The sequence below is a fragment of the Apostichopus japonicus genome, chromosome 5 (genome assembly GCF_037975245.1).
Source record: "Apostichopus japonicus isolate 1M-3 chromosome 5, ASM3797524v1, whole genome shotgun sequence".
Taxonomy (NCBI): domain Eukaryota; kingdom Metazoa; phylum Echinodermata; class Holothuroidea; order Aspidochirotida; family Stichopodidae; genus Apostichopus; species Apostichopus japonicus.
In genome coordinates this window covers 19,324,520-19,338,358 of record NC_092565.1, presented here as the reverse complement: position 1 = coordinate 19,338,358, position 13,839 = coordinate 19,324,520, and the positions used below count along the sequence as shown (strand labels likewise).

The window sequence follows — 13,839 nt, the reverse complement described above, 5'->3', positions numbered from 1 at the left end:
TTGAAATCACATATGTCTTGTTTTTACAATAAGTTCAATCTATTATTGTTAAAATTGTCTTTCATCTGTTGTTCTCTGTAAAGTGATTTCAATCCATTGTTTTAAAATCCACAAATGATGTCATCCACTGGTTTTAATGTCACAGATCACCCACCTCACCCCCTCCCCCCCTCTCTCTCTTATTACAATGGAATATATCTATTGTCTTCTTCTCTATCAGTGACATGTACTGCTCTTATTGTCACAGATTCCTTCTGTATTGTTATTTCTTTGTTGTTGTTCTTTGTTAAAACGATTGTCATCTACATTGTCTCTTGCTTTACAATTGATTGCAGAGCATTGTTCTTGTTGTCACCAAGTTTGATATTTTGTTCTCCTTTACAATACAATTAATTGTAAGTCTTTGGAGTAGTCACACCCCCCTCCCCACCCCACCCACCCTGTTTTTACATTATATTTCCATCGTGTATCTTTTGTTCCTTTCTTTAACAATTGATATTCACGTCTTTTGTTCTTTTTTTCTCTCCAGGTCATGGCAAACCATTTGTATGGAGTCCGTTCATCCAAAGACCCCTCCATAAACGAAAAGGTGGACAAGTACGTTTTTCAAACGATCAAACGATGGAGTTGGAGAAGAAATTCGAAAACCAGAAATATTTATCTCCACCAGAGAGGAAAAAGTTGGCAAAATTATTGCAACTCAGCGAACGACAGGTAGGTTTTAGTTTCGACGTAAATGTTGTATTTGTATAAGGTATAAATAGTCTGGGTCATGTGGTTCTGACATGCACCTACGGGGTTATGACTGCACTTCAAATGGTTCATATTGGTTTCTTTTGTTTTCTGCTACGCTTTCACTCTTTGTGAGTGCCACGAGAACTTTTCACCCCTTTATTATGCAAATGAAAGCGTGGAGTAAAACAATGCACCAGCCGAATACAGGTTTAGATAAACAGATTAACATATAGCAATATCCGAGGCCATCTATTGTACCTCCATTTTGTAGCGTTCTAAAAGTTGCTAAAAATTTTCAGAGGTACTTTCCTGGTGTTTCTGACTCCCCAGGGTACTCCCCAGGGTAGAGAGTGGAAGGTTTACTTAGACAAATTATTAAATGTCTAAGAGACGAACATATGCTCTGGGGTGGGGGGGGGGCTGCAGTCAAATGCTTATTCAAGATATATATGAGTTACCATTATTTTGTATTATTTTAGTATCAGGCTATATGTTGATTTTTTTTTAAATACAATTTTAGAAAAATTATTTTTGAAAGAAGACAAGAAAGATGATTTGACAAATCCATTTTGACTAAATAATGAAATAATCTCGTTATAATCCATAAAATCATAAATTTGGTAAGATTGTGTGGTGTTCTTTCCTAATCTAATCCTCTACTGCCATAAACACCCAAAATATGTGTTGGTAAGAAGTGGATCTGGGGGGGGGGGGAGGGGGGCATATTGCATTGACTCGAGTCCTACATGCGGAAAGCAGGCCGCACTTTCTCTATCTGTGCCCGAAACGGTACAAATTGAAGCTATTCTAAAGCAAATAATTTGAGGGATCGCATGTCTCACTTTCAAAGATAAAGATACCAGTAGCCCATCAAGCAAAGATTTAATCTGTTTGTAATGTTTGACGTTTTACTCAGCTAGTACTTCACGGCGACTATTCACCGACTTCTTGAGGACTTCAACTTACCCACTGAGATCATAACCATTGGGAAGAACCGTTTCATTAGGAATTCAAAAGTAAAGATCTGTTTGTTTAAGCATAAGTACCATACGATAGAGTGTCTGAAGGATAGGCTTAGCCAATCATGACAGTCTATTAGTCTGTATTTATGATTGCTCATTGTCTCCAGACTTAGTTATTTCAAGTTATTTCAAAAAAAGATGAGCTGGTAAAGTTAAGTCAGAATGTCACTTCCCCCTTCCTACATATAGACATTTTTGCTTTCGTCGTCGCGACATTAAAGTAGCCAAGAACCAAACGACCGCAAACTGTCTAAACTATTTAAAAACAAACTGTATGATTCGTTCTATACGTTTCGCTAGAAAATGAAAATTACTGATGGTAACTTGTTTAAAAAACGACAACCACAACTTAAAAACAGTTGATTAAAGTTATCTCGAAAACACTTGACGGTGTATAGGTGTATAGTCCGTGTTTACTTATCAACGTTTAACAACGACATAATCAGACAAACCAGGTGGCCTTATCAAATCACAGATTGTTAATTAACAACTAATTAATAGCCCAACTGACTTACAATAATTATATATTCTTCTCTGACAGGTCAATTGGGTTTGGTCAAATTATTTTAGCATAATCTATATAAACAAAAAAAATCATTAGAAAGGAATCAATGTTTCAGCAAAGATAGGGCTATACACCTATATAAAGCAAATACAGTTACCTATATACAACATGCTAACATGTGTAGGTACAGTATCGTAATTGTGTTCTCTTTGTGTAACATCGGGTGCTATAGGTAACATCGTACACGGTTAAGATGGTTAATAATATTCAATTTGACTTGACTGAAAATCCTCGGCAGCTCGATATAGTTTGCTCAAAGATAATATGGAGATTTTGCAACCACCATGGAATTTCTTCTTCTTTTTTTTTCTTCTTTTTTTTTCTTGTTGTTGTTTGAAAATATTTAAAAATCAAATAAACCATGGACAAAACTTTTAAAGGAAAGCGAATACTTCAAAAAGTTTAAAATCGTTTATTTTTTTATATTTCATTTACATTCAAATTGAAAGGGACCACTATTTTTTTTTGTGTGCATCGATTGAGGGGTAACAGCAGGGTGGAGATGCCATGTAATAAACGCACCCCCCCCCCACCCTCCCGGAGTTTGTTCCCCATCCTCGTTCCCCACAGTCCTAACAATTCTGTGTTGTTGTTTTTTTTGTAGATATATTTGAAAGACCCTATATTCACATTAGTGGTGGTTACCCCTTGGATGACCATGTATATATGTTTTTATGTATATATGATAGCCCGTGTCTGTGTGTATGGTTGTGTTGATTCCGTGAAAACAGTACCATAGCGACACTTCCATTATCGTTTGTTGGTTTGACGCTTGTACTTTCATCTCTCGTTTCCTGACAGGTAAAAACCTGGTTTCAAAACAGAAGAGCCAAATGGAGAAGACTGAAACAGGTAAGAACCAAAAACAAAAAAAAACTTCTGTTTATTTGGTAGGAAAAGGGGGGATAAGATGAATAGGACACATAAAAAATGAGTATGAAAATGTTTAGCCGTGACGTCACATGTTTGAGCACACGGCCACTGCGTGGGTTGACAAATTGCCCCATTAAAATTTCAAGCCTTGTATTAGGAAAACACGCAACCGTGCAATTAAGAGTAGTTTTGTACTTGTAAGGAAAGGTTTTGTTGTTAGAGACGCTAGGTAAACCCACCTTAAAATGACAAATTTGAATTAAAAGATCGTCTGAATCCCATGTCGCTATGGCTAGACGATAAGATTTGGCAAGAATTTCAGCCTCGAAGACTAAACTTTACGAAATAGGACATTGTCTTAAACTTTTTAATGAGATCAACAAGGTAATTAAATATAGGGATAAAATCTTGCTTTGATTTTTCTGTAAACAAAAAGAACACGTAACAAGTTCCCGATTATAATAATGTGCAAAAAAGAAACTTTAGATTAGAAATAGGCCCAATATACGGATGTATAGCAATTGATTATTAAAGGCCCAAATAGACGCTGCATCAGGTCAACGGGATTCAGGATCTAAAAAGTGGGTCGGCCTGAAATAGTCTTGCCCTTTTCAAGCGTTTTTAATGCAATCGTAGACGATAATTTTTTGCAACGAATTTGTTGGCATGCAGGTTATTAATCATTGAATAACATTTGTTGAAGCATCGATGTAGAATCAAATTGTCACTATACGCTTAGATTGGGTAATATGTAGGGTATAGGTTTGTAAAGGTAGGGAGCACCAGTATAACCTAACATGGGCTTACATACCCGACTATAGTGCGAGATTGTGAGCCTAACCTTGTTATAACGAGCTATAAAATGGCTCGGGCCGCATTTTGAGAGACCCGTTCTGTGCATTATATCCACGTGTTGTCTCCCAATTGGCGATCATTTCATAAGAGTTATAAACTTACTCAGTAAATGTAAAAGTGTACAAATTCTTAAGGCATTGTTGTTTTGTTACATTTAGAGATCTTTGTCAATTTCATTATTTGATGACGGTAATATATGTATTTATATATATATATATATATATATATATATATATATATATATATATATATATATCCATGCTGCAAGTACCTTAAAGGCTCGTATCGGTCGAGAATGACATCATCAGTTATAATATAGCACATTCATAGCACAAAATGAACCTTTCAAATTGTATTTCATCCAACCGTCCCCTCCACCCCCCCCCCCCAAATATTGACAAAATGAATCATATAAGTTCTATACAAAGAATACCAAAATTCGAAGAGAAATTCTCATGACAAGACACAAAGGAAAAGGAGTATTCTTTTTTCTGTTGTAGGCCTACACCCTTAATTCCACAGAGTAAAATTTCACTCGTTTAGAATGTCCAAGACTATCGCTCTCAGTTTGAGGAGTTTTCCGGTCTTCCCCTTTAGAGTGAATAGAGTGAAAGCACTCATTTGTTTTAGAGCTAAAATTTACGTGAAGTCACTCTTTAATGAGAGTGACTTTACCCCATCTAAAAGGGTGATCATTCTAGAGACTTTCAAAGAGTGTATTCTCACTCTTTGACGTTAAGAGTGTAATGACAAAACAGTTTCGTGAAACTATTCAGAAGCCTCCTAAAATTACCATTTAACGATATTTCACTGGAATGTTGCGGTACTACTTTCTATACTTAGTGGAATCTACTTTTTTCCCCCTCATAATTCCAAACATCTTCAGATGTACTCTTTTGCAAAATATTTTGTAAGGACTTCCTGATTTTCCATTGTACCCCAGCCTTCCTCACCGGAAGAAACTATGGTCTCTTAATTTTATTACCCATGAGTTCTCATTCCCTTTCATAAGGCCCTCCAAGCTTTCAGGTTCTTTTTTTTAAATGGTTTTCAGAGTGAGGTCATAATTTTTGGGTTCTCGCTTTAAGTCCCTCTTAAAGACAACTTTGATAACGTAGCAACCCTATTGAACCTCTAAGACTGAAGTGGGCTGTAAAAGCGACCCAACATTGCGTCAAATTGCGATTGAATAAAAAAAAAAGTACTTTTAAGAGTTTTTTTTTCTTTCTTTCTGTCTTTCTCGTAATTGTTCCCGCCATAAATCGTATACAAAACAAGAGCGTGTAAGCAGACGATCAATTGGTTTGTAGCTTTCACGTTAAGTGTTTCATTATGGCGGGAGAGGTGTAAAAGCTGTTGAAATTGGTAATAAATTAACTGCTACTGGAGTTATTTAAACGTTACCTGTCAAACATGCACAGTAGTGAAGCACCTCTTTCCGAAGGGGGAAAAAAGCTCTCCAAAAAAATAAAAGTTGTTATGGTATAAAAAGAAAAAGAGGTAACACAAAAACTCAAAAGGAACAATCTAATGATATTAGTGTAAGACAATTTCCTGTCGGTGAAATTGAAAAACGGGTAAACCCTTTGATGTGGACTTTGATGACTAAATAGGCAATTAATAGCTTTCTCCTCAAGTATAGAGTTTGTCATTAAAAACTCTTACTGAACAACAGTGAATAGCTCTCAATTGCAACAAGCAATAGTACTAATAATAAAAAGAAAATCGAATGTTCGCTTCGCATCCACGATCATCTTTAGGAGCAATTTAAAACAGGAATTGGATTTATAAGATGAAGATGTAACTGCCAAATACCCACCAATATATTCCAGCGTCGGACAGTATGACTAAATATAAAGAAGGTTATACTGAAGAAGGAATGATATTGATGCTTGGCATAGGTATAAAATATATAAAGTTTGTACACGTTGTTATGTATAAGCTTTAGTTAGCAAACGATTTGATATTAAAGATTATCAGTCTGCGCAAACTCTGTATTGTACCTTAGACTAGAATAGGTTTTTTTGTGATGTAATGCGCAGACGTCACTGGGCTATACGATTACCGAAATATCTCATTGTGTAACAAAGTCAAGCTTTTATACGTTATTATTTCATAATTGAAATGGCTTAAAATTGACATCAGTAGAGAATAACAAGAAACCAAATGCACACAACACTGCTCTTTTTACTTTGTTTTCGTAACTATTATCCAGTAATTATGTCGAAATCTATTTTCATTTTCATAGACATATATTTATATATTACACCTTCATATCGCATGAACATGAATGTACATACCCTATTGTCTCTTTTGTTTTATTCTTATATAGGAAGTACCAGCAGATGGTAAAGAGGCTGATGGAAATACTGACACACAAACGACGGAAGCCGAAGATGACCTTCGCAATAATGATGGGTTAGATGAAGGTCTCGACTCTGACCATGAAAAACATTTAGAATTACTTAAACCAAATCTCTGAATTAACTAAGGATTTGGTCGATTGTTTCAAGAGCGGATCCTTTCTACGTCACGGTCACGTGACAGCGCAACTGTTGACCAAATTGTTACGAAGGTACGAAAGTGTATCTCGTAAAACTGACGTGAAGGTTCAAGGTGAATTCAGAGTGAGAAATGCAGGATGGAGTGTTATCTAGAAAGATCTGTTCACCCGATAAGTACCGTTTGGTTGCAGTAACTCATATGAAAATCAGATCTTGAAAAAGTCCAGTCCAGCCCAGCAGCACATTTTTTTTTTAAGAATTAAAGACATTCTACGTTCGATGGATATGGTTAAACCGTGATTGGTGGCAGTCAACTACAACGGAGCCGCACAATAAAGTCACTCGTTAATGCACACCTTGTGAAGAATTGCGTTCAAGAGTCCAAGACCAGTTCACGAGTCTTTAAATGGAGAACGGTGTTTTAGAAAACAGGGATGTTTTGTAGATACATCAACTCAATAAACGGGAACAGAACTTGAGTAGGTTGGCATGTCATCTCAGTGTAACTCATCTTCCACATGTATAGGCCTGTTACTTCTAGCCTACCGTATAGGGCCATGATCATTACATCTATACTCGATGCAGAGTACAATAAGAAAAAGGTTGAAGCATTAGTATTACTTTTTGTCCGCATTAAGTGGCATATAGTGATCCAGTATAACCCATTGAAATCGAAATATCCGGCTTATTTGAAAAGGGATGTCAATGAAGCAGTTTCGCGAAATTGAAGTGTTCACCCGTAAATTATTTAAGTAAATACAAAATGGTAATAGACGTTGCAAGAATATGTGAATCATTTTTCTTTTTAAATCCGTTTGTTATAACAAACGTTGTGAATCGGGTACAGAATGGATGTAAATGTAAAACTTTTAATTGGCAGACGGTCAGTTCTCGGTATGTGATTGGACGATTGTGTATAATTATGTATAGCTGAATTTGTATGGTAATGACTACAGTCAACTTTAATGTAAATTTCACATGAGTGAACGACTTAATTCGAAGAAAACAAACATGTGGTTGAAAATAATCTTCATGCTCATTAAAATCTCAATTAGGCTATATTCACGGATAGCCCAAGGGAAAAGTGGCTTGCTCAGTCTACATTTCTTTGGTGTTACGTAATATTTCGACGGGACAATAAAAAAAGATAAAGAAAGAAATCAGAGTAAAATGACGTAAAGATAGAATTTTTCAAAATGCCTACCGAAATATCCACTGATATTGGCAACCAGTATCCCAATCCCACCAGCACGGCATGCATAACAACGGAAAGTTCTCAGCATGAGGAATACTTCTCAGGCTCCGTTTACTCATTGATTTTGAGTGGTACATGCACTGTATGCTTCAGCGGAAATGACTCTTGAACTAACCTCGATCCCGCCTTATATATTAGTAATGGTTTCGACATTACCACTGCTTACTAGCATAACTGATACCATGCAGTGTAAATGATGAAAGCCATGAATTACTTAACGTTCTGTTTGTGCCTGTGTGCGTGTGCCTGTGTGCGTGTGTCTGTCACCATGGAGTTCATAAATCGTTGTCACCATGCATCAAAATTCCCCAAATATTATGTTCTTCAATGTAACAAATAATTCAACCACGTTGATGTCATGCATGTGATATAACACCGGGTCCTTTGTCACCAAATTATAGCTTTCCCACCATGCAGGGCTGTTATCCAACCCATCTCCCAGGACGCTCCATTCAACTTGAAATAAATCTACAAAATACTACTCTCTCGACTGGGGAGATGATCGGGATAAATATTGAGACTCCTTTCCCCGGATGCGCCTGACCGCCTCGCCCCCCCCCCCACTCTTCGACCTCGTCACTGTCTCAACACACACACACATCCTCACTTCCAGACCTAAACGGAATGTTTCAACATAATATAATCTTAAATTCCACACTCACATGCTGAGACAAATTTGACTGTCCCAATACCTCCCCACCTCACCCTAACCGACGCCCATCGTTTTGTTCAGTGGTAATATATATGATAACATTGCTCATGTAGGTGACATCCAACCCACCCCCCCCCCCTGCCCCCTTAATTCACCTGGGAAGAACAAAATAACAGAAATAGCGGGAGAGAACAAACTGGGAGAAAGTTTTAAACACCAAGCTGGCTACAGGCAATGTGGTTACCTTGGTAATTCTTTCGAAAATGAATAGCTTGAGACAGGCATTCAATGACATAAATGGGCTATTGCATGAAAATCGAACGAGAAATAAAGTCCGACCAAATGTGTACCAAATATTTACCGAAAAACCACTTGTTTTATACCTCACTTCAGCTAAGTAAAACTTAAGTCTTGTCACTGAATGTAAGGCATCACAGCTGCAGTGGTTAATCATAAACGGGGGGGGGGGGGTTGATTGATGACGTGACGAATAAAACAAGAACGCTCGTACGGACGAGAGATGGCGTTTTAATGGCAAACAGAAGTAATTGGAATTAAGTGTGTGAAAGCAGTTCAGACTTAAGGTTTGGAGTTGAATTACATGTACTAAGTAAAGTACTATGAACTTAATACAGATATACAGCGCCTACCGTATAGTAGTTAATGAAAAATGTGAACTGACCCGTTTTTAGCCAGATTGGAAAAATTTGTATCGGGTCCAAGATTGGCATTCAACAATTGATAAGTCCTTCCGTTTCTTTCTTGTGACAAGGTTGTAAAAATTAATAGCTGTTCTTTTTATTTAATTAACGCAATGTGGGTATCAATTTTGTACTATTTAAGAAAATAGTGGGGGGGGGGGGTGGGAATTATTATAGTCTATTTTTGAAGTCATTTCATATAAAAGTGTTACTTTAGAAAACCATGTGTACATTTTGTCTCACAAAGAACAAGTATTTCGGTCAAAATTTTTGGCAATGAAATGGGGAAATTATTATATACATATATGAGGTGTAGTTCTTTTGATAGCTGACATATGTTTATTGATGACTGGAAATATTTGAATATTTCTTATTGAAGTCAACTTGTCCACGAATTCAGTTGTATGCTAACCAACGTTGTTTCAAAATCTTGAATAGTCAATATATGTTACATATGTCAAGCTCATGGTATTATTAGATGCATTTATGAAGGTCGCAGATTCCTACCCTCTCTCATGCCTAGAAGTATTAAAGTAGTTGCTAAGAAGCTATCGGTAATCTATAATAAGAATTCTCAGCAATTCTGTGTCTTATATTAACAAGAACAATTACAACATAAAAGTTTGAAGTTTTGATGAGAGTAATGACCAACCTTGGCTCATGTATTAACCCCCTTCCCCCACCCCGACTCTCTCCCTCCCCTCCTTTCATTTGTTGGGGCAACCATAATAAAAAATATTTTGTATGTAAAAATAATTCAGGAAACCCTGCGTATGGTGACAACTTTCTTACTTATGAAAGCCTGATGTCCTGATGTGTTAGTAGTTAAAGTACTTATTTTACTCATCAATCGATCGATCGATTGATCAATATATTGTTCAGTCCCTATTTTTAGCACCCATGATTTGCTTTTCAGGGTAAGTGGGCTCAATACAAGCAATCCCAAACCCAATCGAGCGAGTGAGCCTTTCTTAGACCAGCACTTCCTGTTGTGCACACTCCTTTGTATGTTAATAAATCGATCAATCCATCGATTGATCGATTGATCCACATGTGTCAGTATGTGATTCTTGTTATCGCGTATCTATGAGTTAATATTCCAGGGGGGCGGGCGGGGGGGGGGTAAATGTACACAATACGAGGGAATCCAGTATTAGGCCTCTGATAGTATTATAATTGTTGTGATGTGTAAATTTTGTGCATTTATTTTTGTTGTCATAATATGAAGTCAAAGTCAACAAACCTTGTGAAAAATGAGAAATTTCCGCCCAAAGTGGGACATGTTTAAGAATTGAACCGTCGAACTACTCAAACATAAATGAAAATCTGATAATTTTGATAAATTTTCATCATAACGTTTGTCCTCTGCATGCGTGTCATGGAAATCCATAAATATGCATATTCATTGCATTGAATATATACATGAACTTCTTATTTTTTGTTCAGCCAGTTGGGACAATTTCCTAATGCTAATACCTCGTTAAACTGTCCTCCTATATCATGCTTCAAAGCATTGGCATTGACAGTATTAAAAGTTCCTAACCTTTATCTGATAGAATAAAAAACTGCTCATACTGTCCATGCAAGTGCTTTGAAGCGGGACATGAAAGTACTGTATAGGAAAAATTGTGCCAACTAGGGGTGTTTTATTGACTCTGGTAATGTTTATATGTGTGCAGTCTCCGTGTTCTAGAAACATGAAACAAGTGTGCACTTGTAAATACGTATTGTACCATACTGTCTTCTAGTCTTCTCTGCCTCTTCTTTTGTTCATTTCGTTATGATTTGCAAGATGAACCTCTTCTGTGACTTTTGATTTTTAATATAATACACAAAAAAACAGTTTCAGCCTCCCCTTAGATGGATCCAGAAACAAAAGAAATGCACGGAAAAGCCTTCTACGGCAGCATACCTTATAAGCCCTACTTGCTTTAGTCTCCGTGTCCCACCACCTCACCCCACCCACGCCCACCACTCCCCACTACAACCCCACCCCACCCCATTCAGTATAGAACCCCTTATAGACCCCTCAGAATTTCTCAACTAGAAGGCCAATAATTATAATAAAATAAGGCCATTAATAACTACAAACTATAAGAATTTGAGACTGTTTTGTGCATTATTGTTTTATATCTCTATAAAAATTTAATACATGACTACCACGCGTCAATAAAGCTTTAACTTCAAGAGGACTAATGATGTTCTAAAAGAAAAGAGAAAAGCCGTAAGAAGACTTATGCAGTCAAAGATGTAAACTGGGAGGAGTAAGGGTAAGGTTTAGGATTAGGTTTAGGATTAGGTTTAGGTTTGCTACAGCCCATTACAGGGCAACTAGCGTAACATTAAAACAATATTAACAATAATAATCATAAGTGAAGTATATAGCTGGTTGCTTTCACGGGCACCCAGAAAGAGTTTGATGTTGGTGGGGTAAGAGACTATAGGAAAGGTCAAAACAATCCGTTAACAATATATGTCATTGAGAGGATGTAAGGGGATGGAATAATACCACTTAAGAAAGTTTGAAAGATTCGCAGTGCTTTTATGCAAGCAAAATGGTGCCATAGTTTGCTACTTTTAATTAAAATAAGTTTATGTTTGGAGAATTCTCCAAAATGATTTGACCAAATTTGTAAATGCTGGAGTATATTTCCTACCCCTTCCGCGCCCTTGGTCTTTCATAAGCCTGGTGCACTTCTCACCCAAATTCAATCAAGTGACTTGAGCAGTTTTCCGCGCAAATTAAAGTTTCTATAATTGTTTAAATGGGACATTTTTAACCGGTTGTTGGACCATGCAGCTGTTAGTTACAAGTAGACTGTTTAGTTTTCTAACTGTCTTCTAAATGTATAACTGTAATGTTGCTTTATTACAACCAACTAAAAAAAAACTTGAAACCCAGCTGCTGACACGTACGTGCACCAATGTGGCGTTCCACAAAGCACGTTAACCCGCACGACAAATATCACGGGTATGGCAGGGGCGAGGAGTGCCAGGCCGGGAACAGGGTAAAAATTTGGTCATTTCCCACTTTATTGGAAGTCTGTTTTTTGTTTAAAATGAAAAATGGGAATATATTACTCTTTATCTCATATCTCCGCGAGACCCCCCCCCCCCCAATTGATGCCGGGCCCAGTGACTGCCCCCCCCCCCTTCGCTCGCTTCACCCATCTCATCACAGACCTGTGTTTATCATATGAGGTCACTTTCTATTAAACGAATTAGCATTTAACAAAGAAATTCCATTTCCTACTTTTTGTGAATCACTCTGAACATGCATTACATCTGTTTTGAAATAATTTCTTAAACAAGTATAGCTTTCGACGATCATCGTGCTAATCCTAATGAAATATGTGAAACTTAATGTTTTAACTTCAACAGTTTCGAATCTGCATTGGCAAGACCACTCAACCGCCCCCCCCCCCACCACCACCACCACCCACCCACCACCACCCAGAATCCGCCCCTGATACTGCAACATGAGATGTAGCTATATAAGTACAACGCATCCTAGTGAAAGTTGCTTTCAACTAAGAAATTTAAAATTGTGATATGTTTTGTATACCAAGGATGAATTTATAGCAATGAGGAAGTGACATCAGAGATGTAAATGTTCCCACAATGCTCTGTTTTTCTTCAAGTTTTAGATTCAATTGTCTGTTTCATACGGTTACTGATTTCATCTTGATAAGAATATACCACATTAATTTGTATATGTTCGTTTAATTCAAGGGTTTTTGTAGTGTTTTGTGGTCCGTATGACAAGAAATATGTGAAAAACGTTTGAGAACAGAATGAACTCTTGTTATTAGCTCGACATGTGGACGGGTACAAGTGATCGACATAGCGAATTGTGTAATGTTAATTTAATTGACATTCGTGTGTGTGGGGTTGGGTGGGGGAGGGGTCAGGGTTATACATGGGGTTGGTACTCAATAGGAAACAGTATCACCCTGTGTAACCATGTCATGATCTATGTTTCATACTTTTTGAGACAATTAATACACCATTTTTCAATCTGTTAATAACAGCACATTTGCAAGGGGAGGGGTCGGGGAGAGGGTGGGGTGGGGTGGGGGAGGAGGTGGGGTCGAAGATGATAAGTTACCACATAGGTATACAGGTGGGGTATACGTTTAAACGTTGACCCCCTAGAATAACAAGTCTTGGTCTTTCTGTATCAAATTTCGCTCCCATGAAGAGAACACTATTAGAGTGCAGCATACATCCGGGGCCTTTTTGTTGTTGTCGTCATTCGGACGATTCAGAGGTTTCGGGAATTGATCCCTAGTGGAACCTCACTGGATAATCACAACAAGTCATCCTGTATCGGGCATCTTATAAACCTAAGAAAGCAAAAGAGGCTTTTTTTAATTGGTTTAATCAGTTTAAAGACAAGCAAATCCAATCGCTTGTTTGGGTGGGTACTTCTAACTTAAGATTTTTGTCTTTCCTTTTTATCTTAAATTCTAAAGCCACAATATCCACAAAGCTTAATGTTAGCTAACCTTTATTTATTGCATAATAAAGCGAGTTTTGCCTCATGTTTACGTTGAGTGAATTGTTATAAAAACATCAAAATTGACGCCATTCCAATTGCTCTTAAATGGAAGAAAAAGAGGGAAAACACTTTACTTACGATAGTAAGAGACAATGTCCAGTTAAGAAAGAAAGGGC

At 37.2% G+C, this 13,839-nt stretch overlaps 1 protein-coding gene across 1 annotated transcript in view; it reads left to right on the top strand.

Moving 5' to 3' along the window:
• LOC139967950 (hematopoietically-expressed homeobox protein HHEX homolog) overlaps positions 1-10,894 on the top strand; it is a 41,065-nt gene extending 30,171 nt beyond the window's left edge. Inside the window, exons 2-4 of the mRNA XM_071972187.1 lie at positions 530-714; positions 3,124-3,174; positions 6,383-10,894. Coding sequence (XP_071828288.1) covers positions 530-714; positions 3,124-3,174; positions 6,383-6,532 — 386 coding nt within the window. The 3' untranslated portion in view covers positions 6,533-10,894. The remainder of the gene's footprint in view (positions 1-529; positions 715-3,123; positions 3,175-6,382) is intronic.
• Positions 10,895-13,839: the final 2,945 nt, after the last annotated feature.